Here is a 24979-nt window from a genome sequence, read left to right as displayed (position 1 = left end):
AGCGTTCTTCCAGAGCAGGCTTCTGGCCCATAGGATTCCCTCTGTTACTGAGCACCCGTGACCAGGCCCAAGCACTGTGTGCTTGCAGCAGAAAGCAGGATTCTCATCTTTAGCATAGTGACACACCTTGCATCCTGTAACTGCATTTTGAAGTGCATCAGGGACTCATGGGAAATGGGAGATTCAAATCTAGGTAAAGCTAATAGCTCTTCCAAATCTCGCTCTGGGGGGATGTGCTCAGGCTCTGGAGCAGGACGTATTTGTTAGTGACCAAAACCACTTCAGGGGTCCCTGGTTTTAAGTGAACAGTCACCGATTGTAAACGAGCAACTGTCTTAAAAGCACTTCAGAAACAAAGCCTTCTGCTTAGGAGGGAAAAGAAATGGTCAACAGAAGCTGTTGGCAGAGGCGTGGCGTTAAAGATGGAATCCCACAGCCTGGGCAGGTTCTTTATGTCTTTTTCCTCTGATAATGGAAATAGAGCTGTGGGTACAAAACAAAGGACGTCATGGAAATGGGTGTGAAATTTGGTGTTTTGCTGGTGTTGGTTTGGAATGATGAGGGTTAACAGGCTGTGCAGTGAATGCAGGTTGCTTGGGCTCTTGCCAGCAGCTGGCTAAGGTTACAGCCTTGATGCAGTAACGAGATACAAGCCGTCAGAGCTCAGTAAATGGGCCAGCCTTGCAGGAAGAAGGAAAATGAACCTTAAATGAAAATATTGACCTTGTACTCCAAGTCTCACCTGAGAGGTTCTGTACTTCATATTGCAGGGCTGGATGAATAACCGGTTGCAAGCCTTGATCAAGGACAGAGCCCAGCCCTGCAGTTTGGCTCACTGGAGTTTTCACAGCGGGAAATCATTAACTGCTGAGCCTTGATTGTGGTATCAGGACTAGCTGGTGCAGGAAAGCTGATAAATATTGCCGCTCCCTCGGCCAGTGAATGCCTGAAACAGGGTAACAGTTTTTCAAAGCAGGTGGCTACTTTGATGTTTTCCTTTTCTGGTTTTGCTTTAAGGGTCCCCTCTGCATCCTTGTGGCATTGTATGGAGGGGCAGCCAAACCGGGACCCAGCAGAAGGCTGTCAGATTTTCAGGGGAACACTCTCTTTCTAAGCGTGTCCAAGTACTGCCTCTTGATAATCATCAACGCTTTATTATGTTTAGCTTTTATTGGTCCAGCATACCTGTAATTTTGTTATGACCCGTAGGTGTGTACTAATACTTAGGTAAAGGCTTTTGATTGCAATGGGTTTTTATCTTGCCTGCCTGTTAATATGTTTGTTTAAACACCAAACTTCTCTTGATTTAAAGTAAAAGCAAAGAACCAGTAAATAGGTGTGTCAAGTAATGTAATCCCTGTAATTAACTCTTATTTTGATAAGGTGTATGAATTTTTCTAAATTTGAGATACATTCATGAAGCCAGATTCTCAAAAGATGCCTGAACCTGCTCAGTAACTCTCACCTCAAGTATAACTGTGTTGCTCTGAAGAAGGGGAAGAAGAGTGTTTGGGAAAAGCTGTATCATTAAAGCACTGTGCTCTGTTTGGGTATTACCCAGCAAGCTGTACAAAGCTGGTATTGGTAAGCTTTAGAAAACAATTTGAATCTTTTACTTTGGCGGTGGCAAATTATGAAGGTTGCTTGGGAAATACCAGCCCTTGATGCTTTTGGTTGTTGCGAGGTAGCCTTAAAAATTCTACTTAAAATGTTAAAGGTCATAGAACTGAGGGACACACACTAAAGCTGCTGTTCCACCCAAAACCAGTGCACACAGCGACGGCTGAAGTGGCTGTGTATTAGTCTCCTTGCAGTGGCTGGATCTGGTAGGATATAACTGGTTTGTAAGTGTGTTGCAGAAAAGCACTCCCAATGTCTCATCAGAAATAAAAAAAAAATTCATTATGTTTTTTTTCTGGCCCCCCCTTGGCTTTTTGATGCTCTCTGAGCAAGTACTGGCCTCCGATGGGCAGAACTGGCAAAAGAGCAGCTGTATTTAAAAATGGCTACGCATGGCTGTGCTCTGTACCTCTCTGTAAACACTTCCAAAGCGTTTCCAGGGTTAAGGTTAGATCTCCAGTGGTTTGTTTCCCACTCATTCCTTTGCCTGTGAGCACAGCCCGAAGGTGCCAGTGATAAGCACTTGCAGTCTCAGATGAATCTTTTTCTGTGTTCCAGCTTCCTGTTAATATGATCGTGTAAAATAGTGTCTGTGTGTCCAACTCTACATATTTTTCCCTCGTTTTAGGTTTGGCATGCTGTTTTCCAGCGCTCTGTCGAGGGAACCTGAGAGTTTGGCAGTTTAGCAGTCAGCATTACATGCAGAAAGCCTTTAGGGGCAGCAGAGTTAGCTCAGCTTCTAATGCTGTTCTCTGCACTATCACAGTCAGTGCTCAAACGCTGGAAGAGCTGTTATCTGTTTCCTGTTGTGAAACAGGGTTGTTGACCTTAGTTATTGCCAGAGCGTATCAGCAGTGGTTAAACAGTTTTGCATACAAGAAACAAAATAGCATTGGGCATCTTTGATTACGTTGCCCCTTGCCCCGTGTACTCCTGTGTCTCCAGCCCTGGCTGCCTGCAAGGGAGATGGATCGCAGCGTTGTTGGTCTCTGAAACTGGCTTACCTGCTTCAGAGCTGCTGGCTTCAGTCCAGCTCTTGAGCTGTTTGGAAGATGAGGCATGTCCACGGACATGCTTGTTCCTTCCTCCCCGCCAGGCATACATGCTGCGGCAGACTCTTCGCTCCCTGCAGTACTAAATACCACAGATTATTGACACAGGTGTGGCTTGCCTTTCTCCAAAGGGGGAGCCAAGCTTTTTCTATTTGTTTTAAACTTGAAGAAAAGTCCTTTCTGGAGCTGCTTCCCCTTGCATATTTCACCTGATAAAGGTCTAAGCTCTTCAAGTCCAGTTCTGTTGTTGCAATTATTTCTGTCTGCTGTGCTGAAATAGGCGGTTATGAATTTGCATGTTGGTGCGTGTCAGAGTGAGAGTCTGAACAGTCAGCACAGATGGAGGATTGCCTCAAATACTAACAAATAGCTGAAAATAGATTCTTCCAGCTTCCCCGTTCTGGGTACAGAAGGACCAAAAACCCCGTGGGATCCATTCATGGAGGAGCAATATCCCAGTGAGAATACTCACTTTTACACTTTGCCTCTACTCCAAACCATGAAGGGGAATTTCTAGCACTATATACCGGGGAAGAAAGCTTGTGCAAGAAGTTAATTTTGTCAGCTCTCCTGAGCCTTTCCTTTGCTGCTGTGAGGCTTAGGATTTCTCACAGCCCAGCTTTGCCTTCTACTTGATTCTGAACTGCAACAGTCTGTAAAAAAAAGTCATCAAAGCAGCTTGACACCTCAAGCTCTGTCATGTGGTGCTGATATTTCACCTCTTAATTCCTGCTTCACTGTAGGCCGCAAAAGTGACTTGAGAGCGGAATTTATGGGCTCTGCAGAGCAAGGCATGTCTCTGCAGACCGTGGTGGCTTCGGGGGGCGACGACTGCTGGGAGCTGAGCCGCTGGCCGCCCTCGGAGCGCGGCGGCCGTTAGCCGCTGGTGTGCTCCCGCGGCTGGGCAGTCCTCCGTGCAGCCTGTTTCGCGCTTACACCACTGCGCCCTGGTTGGCATCTGTGCTGTGGAGAGGCTGTACTCTGTGGTCTTGTGAAGCACGTGCCCGGGGTGATCTGTAAATGCGAAGCTTGGGGGGCCCCTAGCAGCCCGGGGGGAGAGGAGGCAGCCAGCGGAAGCAGGTAGCTTTGGGAGCAGGGTGCTGTCGTGAGGCAGATGTTATTAACTGTGCCTTCACTTGGAAAGCGAGAGTCCTGGCACACAGTTCCTTGACTGGAAACTACCTCTAACAAATAATCTTTGTCAAATATTGAGATAGCATATGTCAGGTGAACGGAATCAAGTTTCAGAGAAGCTTTTTAAGGGCTTTTATGCTATGAATGCTTTCCTTCTAGAGCATTTTCTCACAGAAATGTTTTGCCAGATTTTGGTTGGGATTTTTCAGTGGTTTTTTTAATTAAATTAAAATGAAGATGGATTTTTAGACTTAATTTAGCTTCAAAAATGAAAAGGCTGTGTCAGCTATACACATTCTTTGTTTTGATAAGATGCTCCAGGAATGTCTCGGGAGTTGACTCTTTCCTGACTTTTCTTCCTTCCCTCTGTGACAATAGCATCTCAAAATAGGTAGGCTTGTACAGACTGTACATAAGGGTCACTGAAGGTTGGCTGGATCAGTTTTTTCCTATAGGTGGCTTATTTCTGAGCTGCTGTGCTTCTCTTAGTATCTAGATCATGGTCCCTATGTTTTTTTCTTGGTTAAATTTCTTATCCTGTACTGGGCACTTTGCCTGGCGTTATGTATCGGAGCTGGCAAACAGGATGTGGCTGTAGGAAATGGGCTTGTTTCAAGCTTTCTCTTGGGATTCTCCTCTCTCACAACACAAGAAAAAAAAAAAAGGTGGGGAAGGAGGAATAAAAGCACTGTATTTCTGTTCCTCAGACTCTGAATACCCTTGACACGCACTCTGTTTGCTGCCCTCAGCCCGGCGGCACACCAACGGCAGGCAGATCTGGTGAGCAAGAAATGAAATAGTTCTTGTTGGGCACTTTCAGTATTAAATGAGAAGTTTCTGGTGTTCTCTTCCCATAAGCGCTTCTGATGTTTGTAGAAAAGCAAGAACATAATTGCTAGCATTTTCCTGAAAAAAGAAAGAAAAAAAAGGCCCCCCAAATAAAAAAGGCAGATGAGCCAGGGTTTGGAGAGGTCTTTGGAGAATAAACTTTTCACCCGCTTGCTCGGGCGAGGCCATCATCGCTGTCAGCCTAGATAACTCTTCTGACTATGCTAAGTTATAGAATTTCTTTCCGTCGTGCTCAGCCAGATGAGGCTGTTGGTCTGTTAGGAGTGTGGGTGATAGTCTGAATTGTAGAGAGGAGGAGAAATTACAAAAACTTGTTGCTGGCACTTGCTCGGATGAGGGAAATCCACTGTAACAACTATTGCAGCAGCAGGTCTGCTGGCTACTAGTGGAAGGGCTGCATGGAAAAATTCTCTGCATTAATATCTTCCAACTAATCCTCTAGCATGACAACAATGTGACTCGCCTACATGTTTTGTGGCTGTCAGTTTAAATCGGTGTTAAATTTCCTGATGTGCAAGCAATCAGGTGAAGTAGTTGGGGGAAGAGAAGAAATTCTGCAATGCAGGAGTGTTCTCTGAGGAAAAAAAAAAAGCAAGTGTTGTCGAGGGGTGCTGTGGAAGCTTCCTAGCCACTTTTTTTTTTTTAATACTAACTGGAGGTCAGTGGAAAAATGAAGCTGTAGGGCTAAATTGGCTGCGAGTCTGGGAACACAGTTGAGTGGCGACAAATCTGGCATCAACCTCTGCTTCCAACAACCTGCATCTTATTTAAAGCAATCAGTTTCTGGTTTTGTATCTCTTCTGCCTCCCTGTTCTACCGTTCCTTCGTGTAGGTTGAAGTACACCTGCGCTAACCCGTGCAGCCATTCTGCAAGAAATTGATGGTTGAATTTATTATACCTTTTGGCAACAGTTAAAGCCAACAGTTATGTTCGATGTGGGCTTTGTAGTGGATTTATAGATCTTGTTTCAGGAAGGATTTAGCGAGCATTATTGTAAGTCAGTCCATTCTTTCCATTAAATAAAGCTGTTCTGGGCAAGCCTTTCCAAACTTGAATTCATCAGTCTCGGATTCATATTGTTTTTGCTTCCTTCCTTTAATCTCTGTTCCACACCAAGAATTGTGTTTGGTTGTTTTTATTTTCCATGGAACCTGAGCAGAGACTGTGTTTTATGTAACTGAATGGAAACACTCTACGACTGAAAAGATGGTCTATATTTCATCCCAGCAAGGTGAAATCTTAAGCCAAAATGCAGTGCGTTCCTTATGCCTGTACGCAAACACACACACGCACCCCCTTCGGCTTGCTCTTCTTTAACTGATTATGGTACATGAAAACTGAACTATCAAGCGTTGTCTTGCCCAGGGCTTGAAGGAGGTAGAAAAAATGGAAATAATTTTCCTGAATGCACACGGGAATAGTGATAGAATAAGTGTTCTGCTATCGGTGAGCTGTGCTCTTAGAGGCACAGAAATTGTGACTTATGTTAGTGTCCAGTCAGATGTTCAAAAGCTTGGTTTTTTTCTTCCTTGTTGCTTTTTAAGACTTTGTGTTTGCCTGTAGCAGTTTGTGCTTTTCAGAGGCTGCTCTTTGTTAGTGTCTGGATCAGGGGAAAGGAGTCTGCCTCCTGCTTGTCTTGCTGTCTTTCAGTCCTCTTCCAACTTGGCTATGAACCACCACGGCATCCCTTGACTCCTTTCAGTGGGTCTGTTGGAGCAAGGCCGTCTGGCTTTAGGCTCTTAAACAGTTGATCTTGTGAGATCTAGGCTGCAAAGCAGATAGCAGCCAGAAAGTCAACTTGCCAAGTGCATGAGAGGAATAGAGTACAGTACTGCTTTTTTTTTTTTTAACTCAGTCTAACCACTCTTAGAGGCCATCATGTAATACTAGATGGGATTTAATGGCTGGAGAAAATGAATTAATACAGGACACTTTTTCTGCCCGAGTTTTGCATTTCCATGATGGTAGAGAGAATTTTCAGCATAACTGATGTGTCCAGGCTGACCGTGCAAGTAGCGAGAGACTGGCTGCAAAAGTAAACCCAGAGGTGCTCCCGTAGAGCCTTTCAGAGGTCGGGCTTGTGAAACCTGGGCAGTTCTGGAAGGTGCAGCTAGTGAAGTCTTGATGTGGTTATTTTCCAGTGATCAGGGTCCGAATGGAAATGATCCCAACAAACGATGCCTGTAGCTCTGGGATACTTGGAGGCTCTAATAGCTTTCATAGATAAACAGATTTGACACAAAATCCCCTCTGCTTGGAACTGCTCACCTGCTTATTTTGTGCTGTTTGTGTGAAATACTGATACATAGCATGGGGGGTATTGATGATGTTGTAATCTACAAAAGGATCACCTTGCCCTGAATGGATTTCAGAAAATTCTCGACTTAAAATTCAGTTGTCTTGCAAATTTTCCATTGATTAAATGTGTTTGAATTCCTGTAGAGATCTCTTGTCCGTGTGTAAATATTTCTTCCATTTCACAATGAAAAGATAGCAACCATGTAGTATTTGTTGTACCTCGGTACTTAGAGATTCTCTGCCTCATTCAACGTTATATTGGATTAGATCTGCAAAAAATATGGTGGGGTTTTGGTCTCTGGGTTTGGGGTTTTTTTGTTTGGTGGTTGTTTTTTCTTTTTTAATGCTGTCTTTTCTAATCAGTTCATTGCATTCAGCATGTGTCCCAGACTTAAACTACCTTAAGAGAGCGTAGGACAGTTCTTGTTGGGTGATTATTGCACTGAAGGTCTTTTAGACTGTCCCTGGATCTTCTGAGTATCTACTGAGGTTTGAACGAGATTCCTAAATCTTGCATCTGCCAAACTGTATGTCTTCAGTCAAGTTGTTGCTGCTTGCCTCGCCATGGTGTTAGTAAACTGAGCCAATATGAACAAGCACTGTAGGAGGAGTCGGTCATCCCTTTGTTTTCTGAAGGCATTTAAGAGGCTTGAAAGTAGCCTGGCTTAATGAAAAGCTGTGTTGATGTCTTCAGCTTGTTAATGACAGAGCGGTGGGTGTAGGTACGCAGTAATTCATCAGTAAGCAAAATCTATATCCTCTGGGCAGTGAGGTGTGCCTATAATATGTTAGTGAGCTTGTTTTCTTTTGCTTGGTGTAGCTCTAGGGTTTCTGATATCTTGGCTACGGCCTGAGGATGTGGAGACCAGACTTGCTGGAGCGGCTGTGGTGAAACGGGTGTGGGTGATCAGGCCAGGTAAATACACAGTGGCGGATGGATAGGACTGGCTTTATTGAGCCTGTTACAAACAGAGCAGACTTGTGCTTTACCTCTAGGGCCAAAGGATACAAATTAAAGAACAAACTTACTTCTGGTAAGCAAACTTACTGATGATACTAGTACATAACAGGAGAGGTTTCAGCTATCAAATTATCTCTCAGAATATCGGTTTCTGTTTCCTGGGAATTGTGTGCTTACGCTTGGAGCTGGCTCCAAACAGCTACAGGAAACTTGGAAACGGGCTCCTGAAAACTGCAGAAATACAGCAAATAACCTTGCAACCCTGTTAACTGGCCAAAGAAGAGGGCAGCCTACTTGAGGGCATACAGTGTGTGTCTAAAGCACCTGAATTTGACTGTGCCACTGGGTTGATTAAGTGCCTGCTTGCAGTATTGGTCATTTGGGGGAACTTTTTTCTCTTGCCTTTGTGTTCTTGGATGGTGAGAGGACAAGAGGGCAGAAGATGGGAAGGATAATGGAATAATAAATACAGTGTTGGGTAAGAGGAAGGATCAATAAGTGCTCAGGGACGTAGCTCATCTCTTCCTCTTCCCTCTCAATCAACTTAAAACTTTCAAAAGGTAAGAGTGCAGGATGTAATTCAGGCAAGGGCGGAAAAAAAGCAGTACCCTCCTTTCACCTCAGCGAACATTTGCTTGTTGTCTCAAACCAAGGCGAGAAATACTTTTAATTACATATCTAGCAAGTTCTCCCCCTAAAGGGAATAAAGCAGCCTTCTGACCGCATGGTTTACTGCCTAATGAGTCACTGTATGCTGCCTGGACATAGGTTTCCCTTGTATCTGTAGCTTCTCCAGCCCGCGTGCAGTGTTAGCATGCTGACATGAATTTGTCCTCACAATTTGTTACCGCAGAATTGCCCCCACCTCCCTGGTGGCAAACCGATGCTCGCCATCTTCGTGCCGTGTCGGTGCGGTTGAGGCTCACCACATTAATGCCGTGTCCGTGTACGTTTGTGGAGAACAGCCTAGATTCCCCGGATTCCTGTCCAGTGCTCTCGCCAAAGAGGGCTCTTTCTCTTGGCATAAGTTTTCTGCTTTGAAATGTCATGCTTCTGTGTTAATTTTTTTCTGCTTGTGCTGTTCTTTCTGAAGACCCTGGGAGAAGAGGCATTAATGCATCAATGTAGAGGGGTTGGAGCTGTTACACACAGCTCATCTCACAAAGGGGCCTGGGGCCTCGCCAGCTGGCCAGCAAGAAGATGCGTAGATGTGTGCTCCTTTGTGTACTTCTATTTTTTTTTTGAAAATAGCTTTAGCCTTGTCTTTTTATGGTCTGAGTGTACTTACGGAGAAACAGTGGGGTGTTTTTTTTTTTTCTTTTATGCATGGCTATAAAAAGTGCCCTGTAGCAGTTAGTGCCACACAAAGAATTTGTTTTTCTCCTTCCAGAGGTCTTTGGCTTCTCTGGAAATTGGTGGGTTTTCACAGTGAATTTGGCACAGCCTGTTCCCAGGTCTGGCTCGGCGACCTTGCTGATTTCTCCTCAACTTACGCATCTCTCACCTGATTGGGAACAGAGTAAAGGAGGGGGTTTAGAGAGTGGTTACTAAGCAGCGAGGAGGCAGCATTATGTCTGTGTCAGGTTGAATGAATAGCTTCAGTGTTCGGAGGCACTGAGGAATTTCGGACGCACAGTCCAGTGAGTCACAAAAGGCCTTTGGGAGGCGGGCGGGGGGAGAGGGCAATGTCGGGATACAGCTGATACTGTTTCAGAAACTATTTGTGCTGAACTTGATATCACTTGTGACTCTCCTGGGGTCTCTCAGAAGCACCAAAATATTTGAACATTGGTCTCAATACGGTGAAAGCGCATTGAAGCGTGTCTCATCCTACCCGACATCCCTGCTCGGCAGGCTCTGGTGCAAACATCTGCTGTGCTCCCACAACTGAAGCGGCCTTAGTTTTTATAGCTAAGGAGGGATTAGGTGCATTGAAAAGATCTCCAAACAGTGCACTGCATGGCAGCGAGGTTGCCCTTGAGTTTCTGGTAGAGCAGATTGGCTACGTTGCTCTTGGAAAGTAGCGGCCAAGAGAGAATTGACAGTGGCAGCGTTCTTCCAAAATGGGAGCACAGGGTCTGCATCGCCGCCATGCTGCCTGGTTTTGGTTGGTAGCAGGATCATCAGCTGAAGCCCTGAATGGCACAACTACAGAAGTGAATTCTGGCACCACAGCAAACCTCTGCAGCCCGGGACCCTGCGGAGCCCTGGGTGTCTACAGAGAGGCCCATCAGGGGCTGCTCTGCCGCTGGCCCTGGGAGCGTTTCAGCTGCTTTTGTGTTGCTCTGGGAATGCATCCTGCTGGCCCTGTGTAGAGACTGCAGGTTGCACGGGTCTGTGGTAGGCATTCCCAGGGCTTAAGTAGTTTTCTGTGGGCTGGATCCAGCTTGTACTTAGCGAGCTGTGCTCTGAAACATTGACTCTTGGCTGGTGCCAAGGTCCAGTCACCAAAAATGAAGAATCTATGGTTTGATCTGTTTTGAGGAAAGGCTTCAAGTACCAAAGTTTTTTTTTGTGGAATTCAAAAGCAGCTGAGCATCCAGGACTCATAGAGGCAAAGCCTGAATTCTTTGATTAAATTTAGCTTTGAAAGGAAACAGAGCATCCTGTTAGGCTTGGACTTTCCATGGTACAAACGTTGCCCTGTTATCTAATTACTTGCTTTTATTCTTTAATTTTTATCCTTTTGTCTCAGAAGTAATGTGTAAATTTCTAACAAGTAGACAGTATAGCTGTTTAGATTGGAAGCATACCTTGACTAAAATCTGTTTCTTCCCCCTTCCTCCCAGGAATTCTCAGAGCTGGAGAAGAGAGATCCTCAGGAGCTAGTTGGTAAGTTCACTCAGAAGTATTTAGTCACATAATTTTTCAAACTAGACCTTCTAGTTTTTAATATATGATGTATCTAAAGGGCTGCGTTGATGTTTTTCTAGATGAGCTTAAAAACAATAAAGCAGTAGCTTTGTCCAGGCACCTCTGAGAGAGCCATTATAACCAGGAATGATAATGGATACTTTGTTCTGTGGCTTCAAAAACATACCTAAAATATCCCCACTTAAACGTGACCCTCTAGTGACTTAGAGCTGCTGTGTTGACATAACATACCATATGTTTTCTAACGGTTATTGAAACTTACTTGATTTTTGTGACATCTCACTTCGTCATTGCATCGTTATTAGATTTGGAAAAAATGCTTGGAAAGTCCAGGTTCATCAGCTCAAAGTGTCCTCTGCGTGGTCTCTGTGGAGCTCGACAGAAAGTGTGTTTTATGTTGAAGCTCTGGCTGTCTTGAACTAACCCTTTGTTCCTGAGGTTACTAGTACAGTTGTGTGGTAGCATGTAATGATACCATAAAAAAAAAAAAAGAGCTTAGAAGTTGCTTCGTTATCTGTCAAGTCAGCATGTCAAGGCTCAAGCATGATATTTCAGCCATGGAGTGTGATAAATGTAAAATAAGAGAGTGAAGACTGGGATGCTGAGCTGACTCCTACAGCAGCCATCACGCTGAAGTTTTGGGCTTAAGTCCTATTCAGTCAGCCTGCCCAGGCTTTGCACCAACCCAACTGTTATATGGAATTTTCAGCCTTTAGAGGGCAAAACTGCTTTAACTAGTCCCATCACTGAATGCAGCAGAGATCTTTCTCCAAACTACTGATCTGCCCCAAGAATGCACACTAGAAACACAGACGAGACAACAGCATTTAGGGTAAAAAGTAAAGAACAACATCTGAAAGCCAACTGCCCTCATACCCTCTACTTTACGTATGGATGGAGCTCTACCCTTGTAAAGTGACAAAGTGGGAAGCCCTTCCTTAGTTCAGGTGTAAGGCTCAGGTTTCAATTTTGTTAGTCTCCACTTCCCCCAGGGACTGCCCCATCCGCAGGAGATTAGAAGATTGAATCCCACTTGGCTCACGATAGCCCAGACTTGAATGCAGGCTTAAAAGCTGCACAGAGGGTGCTTACTACAGTGTCGCACACTCGTGAGTGGACAGTTTTGGTGAGTCCAAGACCTGGATTAAGGTTTGCAATATATCTTTAATGTCCTTTCCCAATAGTAGTACATACAGAGCAGCGTGTAGGCTAGTTTTGTGCAGAACCAGATTATTAGAGGTCAGAATACCTGCCGTGCTGGATTTTGTAGGTCTTTTGCATTAGACCATATCTTATCTAGTTGAAAAGCAACTGCTGCAAGAGCCCTATAGTTGTTGTAACATGAGAACCACTCCCGTCCTGGAAAATTGGACGGTTAGAGTTGGAATTCTTGAATAGAAGAAGGTGTGGGATTTTCTGAGACAAAGCAAGTAACTTCTCCAATCTGGACACCTAAAGTTGTGTCTAATATCAGTATGTGGAAGTCAAAGTCTTCCTTAGGCAGTTTTCCACAACTGCTTTTTGCATTAAAAGTTTGTGGGCCTGCCCTTCTCAGAAGATAACCTTATGTAGTTCAGCATCACCTTTATTAAAGTCTGTGGTTATGCAGTCGCTTAAGTACAGCACAAATATAGGCTTCTGCCAAAAATCACGTTTTTGTTTTACCTCCCCCGGACGCACGCTCACATTGTGTGCCTCGAGCTGGCCTGGGAGCTGGAGCCAGCTGAGATCCACCTTCACTGCTCTTCCCGCCCTGTCCTGTGGGGCTCCAGCTAGATCCATTCCTGGTCTGCGTAGTGAATGCTAGGTGAGCACTAGAGCTGGCACAAAGAAAGAGTAGGGATGAGCAGCTGGGACGGGCACGGATGTCCTGACTGATGCTGAAGTAGTGATTGCATAATCAAAGCCTGAAAGAATGGGAAGGGAGGTTTCAGCAGTAACTGCCCTGTGGTTGAGGAGGTTATGTGTGACACTTATTTTGATAGATGTCTGCATCAGAGTTGTCCTTTTGGGTTTTTTTTGTACCACTCTGAAGAGTACATGGTGCTGCAAGGCATCGCATTTGCTGTTTCATGTGGCCTTGCAAAATAATGCTTTTAGGATGCATTTTTTTTGCCCTGGAGTTCTTTGTAGCATGGTTGTTTACCTTTTGGACTGTAAGAAATGTTATCCCCAGCCCTTATGATATCTAAGCACAAAGTCAGTGTTCATAAGAGCAGAAAATATGGCTGAGTTGCAGGTCTCTTTCTGCATTTCTCAGCCCACAGAATAGAAAGGGAACTAGTGTCCTTCCATGGATGGGTGACTCACTGGCATGTTGTTGCCTCCAGTTCTTCCCTCTGATTTGGCTGTTCCAGTGCCAGGAAATCAGAAACCCACACACCCTGGTTTATGCCAAGGGGACTTGATAAGAGTGCCAAAGAACGTAGTTTTAGAGACCAGGCACCGCTGGTTTTCGTGTGTCCGGCGGAGAGCCATGCCCCTCCGATTACCCTTTCCAGGTTTTTGTGTGTGTTTTTTGCACAGTGTGACCTTTATAGACAAACTGGCACCTGATGTTGCCGCTAATCCCTTGTGGCTGCTTAAGACACAGCGTACAAGCGAACCTTGAAAGGGACAGGAGTTTGTAATCCTACCTGGAGAGCAGTGTTATTCACTGAGAGTGCTGAGGCAGGATGCTTTACCGGGCTTCAGGTGATCCGCACCCCAATCTGTCCAGGTACCGCCAGCTCTCTATTCCTTTGGTTTTCTCTGCCTTGGGAAAAAATGCTGACCCACCTGTAGGAAACAAAGCTCCTGTGTGCCCCCATCCATGTCTCCAGCATAGCCTTTGGACTGTGAGCAGTTGTTTCCTTCTGGAAGGAACTGAGCGCACAGTTTGCGCTGGGATACTTTCTCTCCTGCTATGCAGTGTGTCTTTGTACCAGTGGATATACTGCTCAGATAACCCATCTATCTCAAACTGAAGCAGATTAAATGTAGCCCTTCCACTTAACTGTCTGCCTCACCAAGATCCGGCAAGCAAATATCCTCCATAGACTACTGAGATAGTGAATCTTCGCTAGGTACACCCTGATGGCTGGCTGTGCTTTGGCCTGCTACGGAGAGCCTGGGAGCAGCTGAACATCTGCCTTGCCATAGTGCGAGCACTGACTGCACAAAAAGCTACGAGCACCTATTGCTTGTGCTGATGACATTGGTAACTTCTAGGTCAGCTTGCGGCAGGAGAACGCACGGACTAAGCGCCGGTGGCGGTGTCCTTCAGCAGCAGGATGCCTCAGCTGCAGACCTGGCAGTGCATTGGATCCTGCTTTCCCGAACCCCCATCTGAGTCACGGGATCTGCTTTATGGCCTTAGTTATATCTGATATGGGGAAGATATTTACTTACTGTATCGTGAGCCAGAATCTGGGTGTGCCCATAGTGATTAATTGTGCCAACAGCCAGTTTCCTGAGATCCCCACATGGAGATCCTCTAGGCTGTGAGCCAGCATATCACAGACCCAATTAGAGACTGCAGCCAGTGTCACTACCTATGACTCATGTAAAAGTAAAACTTTGATCTTGGCAGAAATAACAGGATGCACAAAGCAGTTGGATGTATCCTGTGAGGACACACCTTGTTGTTAGCTGTCCATCTGCATTCAGCGCTGCATCGACAGCGGAAAGCTGTGCTTGGGACTCTGAAAACAAAAACTTCTCTACAGGACCCAGTGGCCATATGTGCAAGTTCCAGGTTTATTCTGAAAGATAATCCCAGCTGCCCCTTCCTCTAGGGAAAGAGCTGGTGGGAAGAGGCCGTGGAATCAGCCATTCTGTTCTCTGGGCAGGAAGTTTGAGGACTGCTCGAGGGCATGGCTAATTTGCGCTTCCTTACTGTAAATAAGCCTGAAGGGGTTAAACTCATCCTTTTCTTCCTAATGACGCGGCACCCCAGTCTGGCTGCAACATGATGAAATAACTGATGATGAATATTTACGCTCAGGTTGCGAGGTGCACGTAGCCTCGCTGCTGACTCAGCCTTCGGCTGCGTACAGCTGTGGTGGGATTGCGGTAGACAACGGGGTCTTTGTTCCGGTTCCTTGTAAGGCATTAAGAGATGCCTCCCCCCATCAGTACGTTGTTGATAAACGATTGTTTCCACATGGCTTTGACAAAAGAGAAATGAGCACCAAAACCTGAAAAGTCATGCATCAAAATATATCGCTTCATTGGGAGGTCTTGTTTTGCCTCCAATGTTGTTTCTGTTTCAAGGGAGCTTTGAATTGGTTGCTGAACATACTCTTATGACCTTGACTTCCTTGCTGACTGGCCAGAGTTCTTGCCCAGAGCTCCTGAGTTTATGTAAGCACAGGCTTCTCCTTCCCATAAATGTGGTGCTTCTCTGTGGCTCATCTCGCCATCTGCGAAGTTGAGGAGCCTATGGGATGTCTAGTCTGGAGCTAGGCTTGATTTTTTTAGGTCCTTTCTTTGCCTTACGAGGTCTGGATTTGGCGGCCTTTTTTCCTTTTTAGTGTTTCTGCTGATGCTGTGAATCTTTTAAGCCGTTAATCAGCTTTCACCTTTCCCAGAAAGCCTAGTGCGCAGTCTATTGTGCGCACTTCTGTCTATTTGCTACTGTCTCTCTGGGTTCCTGAAACTCTAATTAAACTAGAGGTTTCCCCATCCCACCAGCAGCTGTAACCTATAACAAATGTCTGCCTTGTTGTCAGGGAGCTCCAGTTTGCCTGCCTTTCTGTAGGGGCTCTGGCAAGCTTTCCTTCCTCCATAGAGGCACCCTCTTACTAAATGCCAAAGGACACTTTTTGTTCATTACTAGCAACTACCGAAGAATTTAACCCTCAGCAACATCTTGATCAAATAGAACGAGTGGTCGCCTGCTGGCTTTGCAGGGACAAAGGATATTGCCCTTAGCGCTTTACATTTTTACAAAGGAAATGGCAACTGTAGTAGTGCTGAACATGGGTAGTGTTGGTTATTTGTAACCCCAGCTATCCGATGCTCTGTGCTGGAAGGCAGGAGAGCACACTGCGTTCACATGCCGGTGTCTGTCCTTTGGGCCTTTTTGGGCTTTAGTCAAAGGAGCTGAACTGGAGCGTGCGGGAGCTGCGGTTCAGGCAGCTTTTACTGAGGAATGTATAATTGAGGAGCTGCAAACGTGAATGGCCTGGTTGATGCGACTTCTGTGCTGGTGTCAGGTCTCTTTTATCCATTACAGACTCCAACGCTGGGATGTGTTCCCTCTACAAATTAGGGCTGAAAAGAATCCCAGCTGTTTAGATGTGGCACAAATCTGTGCTCCGAGACTTGGCTAGAAAACTGCCTGGGGTTCCCATAATAGTGGGAAAGTAGCAAGCAATAGAGGGAAACACGACAGTTTCATTTGCTGATAACTCTACGAGCTAATCTTTACAGGGCCATCAGGTACTCTAACAGTATATCCCAACACAAACAGCTATAGAAATCTGGCGCACTGTACTGGTCTGTTCTCAGTCCTGCAGGACAAGCTGTTCTTTCTAGCAAGAGTCTGACTCTGTAAGCAAAGATCAAAGTGCCTGTTAAGGAAACCTTAACTTAAGGATGAAATGTAATTTCTTGTGGTTAACTCCTGACAGCCTTGGGGAGGGTTGTTCCTGTCCTGAACCATGTGGGTTCGTGTAGGTAGGTCTTGAAATAAATAGGACCCAAAGTGATTACCTCCCTGAAAATGGCAATGAGCCAGGCCGCTTTAGACTGATCCCATGATCCTCCACGTGCACGGTCCAGCTCTCTCTGAGAGTATTCTGGCAGAAGTTTTGTCAGATTATCCGAGCTGTTCAGAGCAGGGCTTTAAAGTGCATATGGAAGACCTGGAGTAGTGGCGGGCTTGGTATGTGGTGTGCAGTGCAGGTGTTTAGAGATACATTCCTCAAGCCAGCCTTTGTTCCTCTGAAGATCCTTTGCCTTTGAGGATGTTGTTAAGACAACAATTGCAGCTGAGGGGGAAGTAGCTTAGCTTTCCACATTTCCATTCTGCAGTGAAAATAAAGCTTTAAGCATGGATATGACAGAGCCACAGTATAAAGTAGATATCAGTAAAGCAAGCATCACATCCTTCTTCTAGGGATCTAACCTTTAGGTTAGTTGCTTCATGCTCAGCACTTTGGAAACACCACAGGTACCAGCTGGCAGCGTTCCCTCTTACCTTTACCCATCGGTTCTCAAGGATAGTGTAGCACTAGCAAGGAAATAAAACAAGTTTAATGACTTGCATGGCTTAAATTCTCTTCAGTATTGCAAGAACTCATGCCCCGTTTGCTCTTTACAGCTTCTTTTTCAGAGAGAGTGCGGAACATGTCTCCAGATGAGATCAAAATCCCTCCTGAGCCTCCTGGCAGATGTTCTAACCACTTGCAGGTTGGTATCAGTCCACCTTTTTTTTAAGGCTTGCAATTCAGTAGGAAGGGGATGTATTTGGGAACTCAGCTCGGTGTTTTGCACATGTCAGAAACCCAGCATTAAAGCTGGTTTTTTACCACACTGAGTTTATGAATGCACAGTGTTAATGCTTTAGACTTTACAGTGATTCTAGCTTAGGAATCTCAAAGTAGCTTAAAGCTGTTTTCCAGTCTCTGTGGGTCACTTAGGTTTTCAAATGGCCCTCGATCCTGCCAGTGACACAGAAGCAATGTTTACTGTGAAGGCTGTTATCCTCTTACCTCAGCAAATTCAGCTCCGTAGGAAAGAACAAATCATTGTTTTTCTATCTAGGCCTGAGAATCCCCTAACTGGAATGGTTGAGGCAGCATTGACTGGATTCCTTTTCCACCTACATATCACTAGATGACAAACATTTAGAGGGAGGCTAGTAACTTGGAGGGAGCAAAAGAAAACAAATGCATGTTTTCTCTGGTGCACGCCCAAATAATTGCAGTAACCACCTTTGCAATAATCTTCTGCTCTGTTTTCCTCCTCCTGATGGAGGGCAAATGAAAGAGCAGGGGCTGCTCTTCCCTAGCACCCATTTGAGTGGACAGGCTGGAAGGGGTCCAGAGAAGGGCCACCAGGATGATCAGAGGACTGGGAAGCTGCCGTACGAGGATAGGCTGGGAGAGCTGAGTTTGTTCAGCCTTGAGAAAAGGAGGCTCAGAGGGGATCTCATCCCCACATACCAGTACTTAAGGGGCAGCTACAAAGAAGATGGAGACTCCCTTTTTACACGGAGTCCCATGGAGAGGACAAGGGGGATGGACACAAGCTGCTGTTGGGGAGATTCCGGTTGGACACAAGAGGGGAATTTTTCACACTGAGGCCAGTCACCGTTGGAATAATCTCCCCAAGGAAGGGGTTGGCTCAGCCACGTCAGACACGTTCAAGAGTCGTCTGGACAGGGTGCTGGGCCATCTTGTCTAGACTGGGTTCTTCCTAGAAAGGTTGGACTAGATGATCCCTGAGGTCCCTTCCAACCTGTGAACTGCAGTTAAAACTCACAGAAAACAAGTAGGAAAACAAGAATCACTCTGGGATGCTCTATAAAGTAAGCTCTTAATGTGCAACGGTGATTCAGAATGACTCACTATCCGGATCATGCTTTCTTCTCTGCACAGTGTACCTGGGCACACCTATTCCTCCTCTTGCGCTGTAGGAGGATTTGACTGTTCTGACACCAATGAATTAGAGTGCGTTAGGTCTGAGGAATGCACAGAGCTTGAGAGAGTAGACAGAATAAAGCAGATTTTCTTCCCCTTTGACAGCAGTTTACTATGTTAAATCAAAGGAGAGCTTGTCCTCTGTTGGCAGGTCAAACCACATCTTAGAGCACTTTGAGCAAGGAGATGAGATTGTTCTTTAGAGATGCAAAATGTTCTAGGCTTTTTGCTGCTGATTTGCTCTTTCCTTTTGTCAGATTCTTCCTCTAATAAACTGTATCTCGAATTCTGCCCAAGGGAGTATTTCATATTATAAAGTTAACTGAATAGTTCCAAATCTGTGGATTTTGTGACCCATGTTGCTACCTCCACGGGGAGGGGACAAAAGGGAACACCTATTCAATCATTTCTACTCCTCAAATTCACCTTTTTGCAGTTGTTCCTTCAAACCTCACAATGTCTGTGCTGGATGTGGAGATTGTGGCATTTCTTCTTGCTAATTTTGTGAGGACCTGATGAAAATTTATCTTGGAAGCCTTTTTTTTTTTAAGGTTGATGAAATAGAAGTTGCGTATCAGCTCTTAACAGTCCTCTCTTATTCAGACATCAGCAAACCCTTAGACAATAGCCAGTTCTGTTTGAGTTGACTGTCCGTACAGAGGGAGACATGAAGTGACTTATCCAGAAGCAACAAAGGAAAATTGACTCAACTCTCCCATCCTGAAAGCCTAGCCTCTGGTCTTACTTTGTATGCCTCTTGTATGTGAGAAATTTGTGTCAAAAAGAAAAGATGGAGGGAATTACTGAGGCTGTTCTCCTAAAGTACCACTGAAGTTTATGTTCCATCTGAAAGTTTCCGCTTTTGCTATCCCTTCAGTGTCACCAGGGTAGAAATACACCTGAGGTCTTCCGCTACCTTGCTAAGGAAGAAAAACCATGTTTATTTTTAAATCTTTCAGTCTTTTTCAAGCGTAGACTGCTTGACGTTTCCAACCTGAGCCAGTTAAGTTGCCTTCTGCAGGGGCTCGTGACTTCAGTAAGGTACCTGTAGACTTCATAACTGTGTATGATCTGCAAAGAGAAGCTGATTGCATCGAACTGGCCACTTGTGCCCAAGCAGGGGTTCACAAGCGCGTTGTTCCTCAGAGCGTTTGGCTCCCAGTAGACACCACCAGCAATACCTGGCGATCACGTTGGGTTTAGTTCTCCAGCAGAGCTTGGCTCTGCTCATGGTACCCAGGCATAGCCATCAGCCTTGACTTCTGTGCGCTGTAGCCCAGCAGCTGTTGTTCAGGTGCACACCTGAGTCTGAAGGTGGGTGCGATGGTCACTGTGAGTTGTGGGACAACCTCTGTGGGTTCTCCTGTCCCTCTCAGAGCTGGCTCCTACTTCTCTACAGCCATAGCTGTAACGGGAAACAACAGAGTGGGGAGGAGGAGTGTGCCCTGCTGCCTCAAATGCAAATCTTATTACTGAAGCCTTCAGAAAGCACAAAGATCAGTTCCCTTACCCATCCAGACAGTTCATGAAGATACTTTCAGACCTTAAAGGAGGGATTGTCTGTACTAATCAGCCTGCCTGGCCTTAGGGGAGGGGCAGAATCCTTGCAAGGAAGTCACTGGTTCAGTTGGCTTGTTTCCACATGTATGCTTGATAGTCAGCTGGTGTGTTCCTCCTTTTCATATTGACTCACCCCATAATCTTTCTCCCTTAGGATAAAATTCAAAAACTATATGAGAGGAAGATAAAAGAGGGCATGGATATGAACTATATTATTCAGAGAAAAAAGGAGTTCCGCAATCCCAGGTGAGCCACCGTCTTTTCCTGTGTGACCAAAGCACCACAGAGCAAATTCCAAGAATTTTCTTCTTTGTTGGAGTTTAGCAGAAACAGGATACTGAGCAAGAAGTACTACTGCTTACAGAAACGAGAAACACGTAATTTGGTTGTAACTGAAACAGGAAAACTCTTCCCTGTGTTCTGTGAGGCAACAACTAGAGTTGGTGTGTTGGTTAAATTTTAAATGTACGGGCTTTGGGTTGTGGATGATGTGTCTGTTCTGGGAGCCAGGAGATTAATTTGGGGGAAGTGGGAAATAATGTGGTTAATGGCGCGCCACACCCATCATACCAAGCGTAGCTTCCCAGGTTCTGATTTTACTCTTGCAGCATGAAGAGGTGTGACAACCTCTTGGTGCTAACAAACCTGAAATGCTCCGTTTACTTCTAGCTCACTGGCTCTGTTCTGAACTCTTGTCTTTCCTTTGCAGCATCTATGAAAAGCTGATCCAGTTTTGCTCAATTGATGAGCTTGGTACAAATTATCCAAAGGTGAGGTGCAATACTTCTGACTGGCAAGGGAGTGGGTAAAAGCGAATATAGGGGGGTGTAAGTGAACAGTTTTACGTGGTGATGAGCCCCGGTGCCTCTAACTTTGCTGAACAAAAACTGCTGGAGTGTGTAGATATACATGAAGCTCCTGGAGGGGTAGAAGCTGAGCAGTAGAAGAATGCATGTCTTATCCCAGCACCCTTCTGGCTTCAGAGCTGTTTCTCCATTCACAACAGAACACGATCCTATAAAAGGCCTGAAGTGACCTTTGTGTCACTGGGGTACAAAAAGAGATCCGTAATGAATATCATCAGTGAAGAGAAACACATACAATATTTTTGAACTGGGTTTTACATATATGTGGAAATAGTCCTAATCTGGCTCATTTTTTTGCTTCTTTAGGATATGTTTGATCCTCACGGCTGGTCAGAGGATTCGTACTATGAGGCACTAGGTAATTCCAGGAAACCTTTTTTTGTCCTAACTTAGCTCTTTGTGTTTTGTAGTTAATTAACTGCACTAGAGTCTTCGCTTCCTTTATAAGCGAGAAGTCATTCCATGCTGCTCTTTAACGACTTCATTCTGGTTGGATGTGCCTGAATGTTCCTGATGCTTCATCAGTGTGGAAAGCCTTTTCATTTAAACTGGTTCTTCAATGTTTTCATCTCTTAAATCATTAATTTAGTGCAGTGATGCTTTGATTAAAAAGCAGTAGTTAGTTTCATGGCAGTTCAATTTTCTGTACACAATTTGATGTTTTTGACTGCTTGTGATGGGAAGCGTGTGAGAGAGAACTATGGATTTTCACTGCTCCTAGTGCTTCTTGTAACTTCTGATCTTTCTCAGCTAAAGCCCAGAAGATTGAAATGGACAAACTGGAGAAGGCCAAGAAGGAACGCACAAAGGTAGCTATTCCAAACCAGAAGAGACTGAGATGCAGGGCTTTTGTTTCCTTCCCTGCTGAATTTCATTTTGTTTCTTTGCTGTTTCTTAGGAACTGCTCTGTGCTGATACTGTTTGGTTTTTCCCTGGTTCTGTCCTTTTTTCTTGCTTGGCTTTTTCCAAGCTGCACAGACAGAGTTGTTTGCCCTTCCTTACAGGTCTATTTCTCTAGGCTGTTTATTCAACTGAATTTCCTTCTATTTTGTCAGTGTTTTTAAAACAGAGCTCTTAAAAGGATATTCAGTAAGCCAGATATGGGCGAGGTAATGCATAAAGAACAGATGTTTTTCTTCTTAATCTATGACACTCTGCCTGGTGGCATAGCCTAGTTATAGCTTAATTGCCTCACCTTACCTCATTGTGAGATACCTGCTTTCTGTTCTCCTTGACATTGCCTTCTTGCATCTAATTTCCAGAAGCACTGGGCCTATTGTAGCTTTAACTGAGCTTATGTACCCCCAAAAAAGAACACAAGCAGGCTTTGGAAGTCTCTATTCCACTCCTTCAGTGGCTGGCATTAGAAAACTGTGTAATGTTAGAGATTGCCATCTAACCTTGCAGAAGGCTCCTTCCATATTCAGTGCATAGAGGTATCTTTTTCTTGTAGTGCATGCTGTGTCTTGCTACCTGTTTTGGTTTTTGCACAATAACCCAGGTATCTGATTACGTCCTTGCCCATATCTGCAGTTTTGAAAATAAGAGGCTGCGTGCTGTTGTAGCTCTTGTTGCCAGGTTCCTGCTGTGATGCAGTCGCAGTAAATTGTGCAGGTAGGGACTTGTCTTGCATGTTTCTTAAAGGAAGAGCAACAAGAACTTCCAACTGTATAAATACAATCTTTAATGACCAGGATCTGTCCTTTCCGAGCTATATAAAATTCCTATGCTTATACCAGTGAACAAACACAATTTTCGTATGTGACTTAGGAGCTGGGTCGCAGGAATCCTTAATGATCGTGACTCCAGTATGGTTTGGCCTGAGGTCTACATCCTTCTTCCTGCATAACAGTCAGCTTGGAGACCAATCTCTTACATGACACTAAAGCTGCTCTTTACAAACATAGAGAGGTGATGTGGATTAAAAAAAAGACTGTGTCTATTAGCGCTTCATTTTTATCTTCTCCCCTTTCTTCTGTGTGTCTGTCTCTTCCCAGATTGAATTTGTGACTGGCACTAAGAAGGGTACGACAACAAGCGCCGCCTCTACGACGACCACAACAGCCAGTACCACTGTGGGAGGTAAAGAACAGTTGTGACTGCACCTATTAAGCTGCAGTAATGCTGGGATTAGTGCTTCCTGGAAACCCTGAAGGCTCCTTAGTGATTGTGTATAGAATGCAAGAAAGTGTTCCTTCTAGTACGACTTGACAGACTAGCTTTTCCCTAGTCCTTATATCCCCTGGCTGTCCTTCTGGATGAAAGGCTAAGGACAAGTAGGATAGTGAAGAGATGTATTAGTGGGTCATGAAACCTGCTGATGCCTGTGGTTGTAGAGTGTTCTTGGGGCTGATGTGTGTCAAGAGATATGCAAAGACTGAAAAATAGTTCTCCTTCCTACAGCCTGCCTTTTGAACTGGGAGGAAGGGAGAAAAAGCACTGGAGGCTGATGAGCGTGTCCTGTGACTGTATCTGAGCAACGGACATCCCTGTGCTCTGTCAAAATTAAACATGATTTGGGGCACGGATCGAACCTGCCTCCCATCTGGCTCGAGTTCAGGTGTAGGATTTGACTCTTGAGCTATCAAGTTGTTTTTCTTCAACATTTACTGCCAGTGTATTCTGAAATTAATGTGAGGGAAAGTTGTCTAGTTAAGCAGTAATATATTAACCGTTGATAGGACAGGGTGTTACAAAGGGATTAATGACCTTTAACGTAATGCTAATCCTCGTTTGCTGGATCTCATCAAATTCATAGATGCCCAGAAGAGGAAGAGCAAGTGGGACTCGGCCATCCCTGTAACGACGATAGCTCAGCCCACCATCCTCACCACTACCGCAACGCTGCCAGGTGTCGTCACAGTGACAACCAGCGCAAGTGGATCCAAAACTACAGTCATATCGGCTGTCGGCACCATTGTGAAAAAGGCAAAGCAGTGACCGGCGTGCTGGATTTCGGGACTTAACTGTCATTGAAGCCATTGTTCTCAGACGGGAGGGGTAGCTTTCGCCTTTGGTAAAAGATGACAAGATTCTTTGAACCAGACCACAGTTCCCTTTTGAAAGAACGGGGGCAGGAGCAGGCACGCCAGCTGTGCGCCCACAGGAATGGACCTCTGCCGAAAACGCCTCTGTCTTGTCTTGCTGTGGGAAGAACCAGTCTGCGTGCGTTGTGCTGGAGGAGGGTGGTGTCTGGAGTCGGCTTGGAAAAGTTAGCTTACTAAATTACTGCGTTAGGTACTTCTTTCCTACTTGCAAGTCTGGTTTGGGGTGGGGGGCGGAAAGGCAGGTAGTGAAGGAATATCGGTATTACCCTTGTGTGCTCCACGCCACGCTCAAAGGCTGCTAGCAGCTTGTGATCCGCACCTGCCGCCCGCGCGCTAACTCAGTTCCAAGGGAACTAGAGCAGAGACGATCGGTCAGTGTCCATCTTCTCATGTGTAGCAGAGACTTGAAGCGACCGACACCTGCGAATGTAGACCCTCTGCTGCAGTGCTGACATCTGTACCTGTGTGCAAATCCGTGTCGATCGTAGCGACCACGTGTTAAATAGTTGAACAACTGAGGAAACTGTGCTGAAGTAGTCTTGTTACCGTCTTGCAGGGATGGAGATTTCTATGCAGACCTCAGAAGCTGTAGAGGTTTGATTTATCAACTTGTTTGCAAAGGTAACTCTTCCATTGCTGTGGAATGAGGTTGGCCAGCAGATAAGCAGAGGAGAGGATCTGATCTTGATTGTGATATTGTCCATCTTCGTACTAGATAGTGACGTACTGTGATACGCACACATGGCAGTTACTGCTCGCTCCGCTGTTGTGGAAAAGTATTTTCGGTTGATAATTTTATTTTACAAATCTTCTTACCTGTGTAGCAAAAAATTATTATAAAAATGGAAAAGTCTTTTAAAAAAGAAACGAAAAACCCTGGTGTAATTCATGTGTCTGCATTTCTCATCTTGGCGAGGGAGAATCGGTGCCCGCGTGCTGTGCTTTGGGTTGCAGACACCGTTAGGTGAGCATGCGATAATTCCGTGAGGGCTGCGCAGGTGTGAAGGTTTTTTTTATGTTATGGATTTTTTTTTAAACTTGTCAGGGAGGGGGGCATAAACTGAGGCATTAAACTGGTTTTTGATTGGA

The 24979-nt window shown here is 45.2% G+C and overlaps 1 protein-coding gene across 2 annotated transcripts in view; it reads left to right on the top strand.

Moving 5' to 3' along the window:
- Window positions 1-24979, top strand: part of SAP30BP (SAP30 binding protein) — a 31348-nt gene extending 6369 nt beyond the window's left edge. For both annotated transcript variants that reach the window (XM_064467335.1, XM_064467334.1), the window contains 8 exons: window positions 10705-10747; window positions 17097-17185; window positions 20132-20223; window positions 20687-20747; window positions 21150-21201; window positions 21594-21652; window positions 22841-22925; window positions 23602-24979. In XM_064467335.1, coding sequence (XP_064323405.1) covers window positions 10705-10747; window positions 17097-17185; window positions 20132-20223; window positions 20687-20747; window positions 21150-21201; window positions 21594-21652; window positions 22841-22925; window positions 23602-23783 — 663 coding nt within the window. In that variant the 3' untranslated portion in view covers window positions 23784-24979. The remainder of the gene's footprint in view (window positions 1-10704; window positions 10748-17096; window positions 17186-20131; window positions 20224-20686; window positions 20748-21149; window positions 21202-21593; window positions 21653-22840; window positions 22926-23601) is intronic.

This window comes from Phalacrocorax carbo, chromosome 16 (assembly GCF_963921805.1).
Source record: "Phalacrocorax carbo chromosome 16, bPhaCar2.1, whole genome shotgun sequence".
Classification (NCBI taxonomy): Eukaryota; Metazoa; Chordata; class Aves; order Suliformes; family Phalacrocoracidae; genus Phalacrocorax; species Phalacrocorax carbo.
Note: the sequence above shows the minus strand (reverse complement) of the source record. Positions and strands in the feature narration are given on the sequence as shown.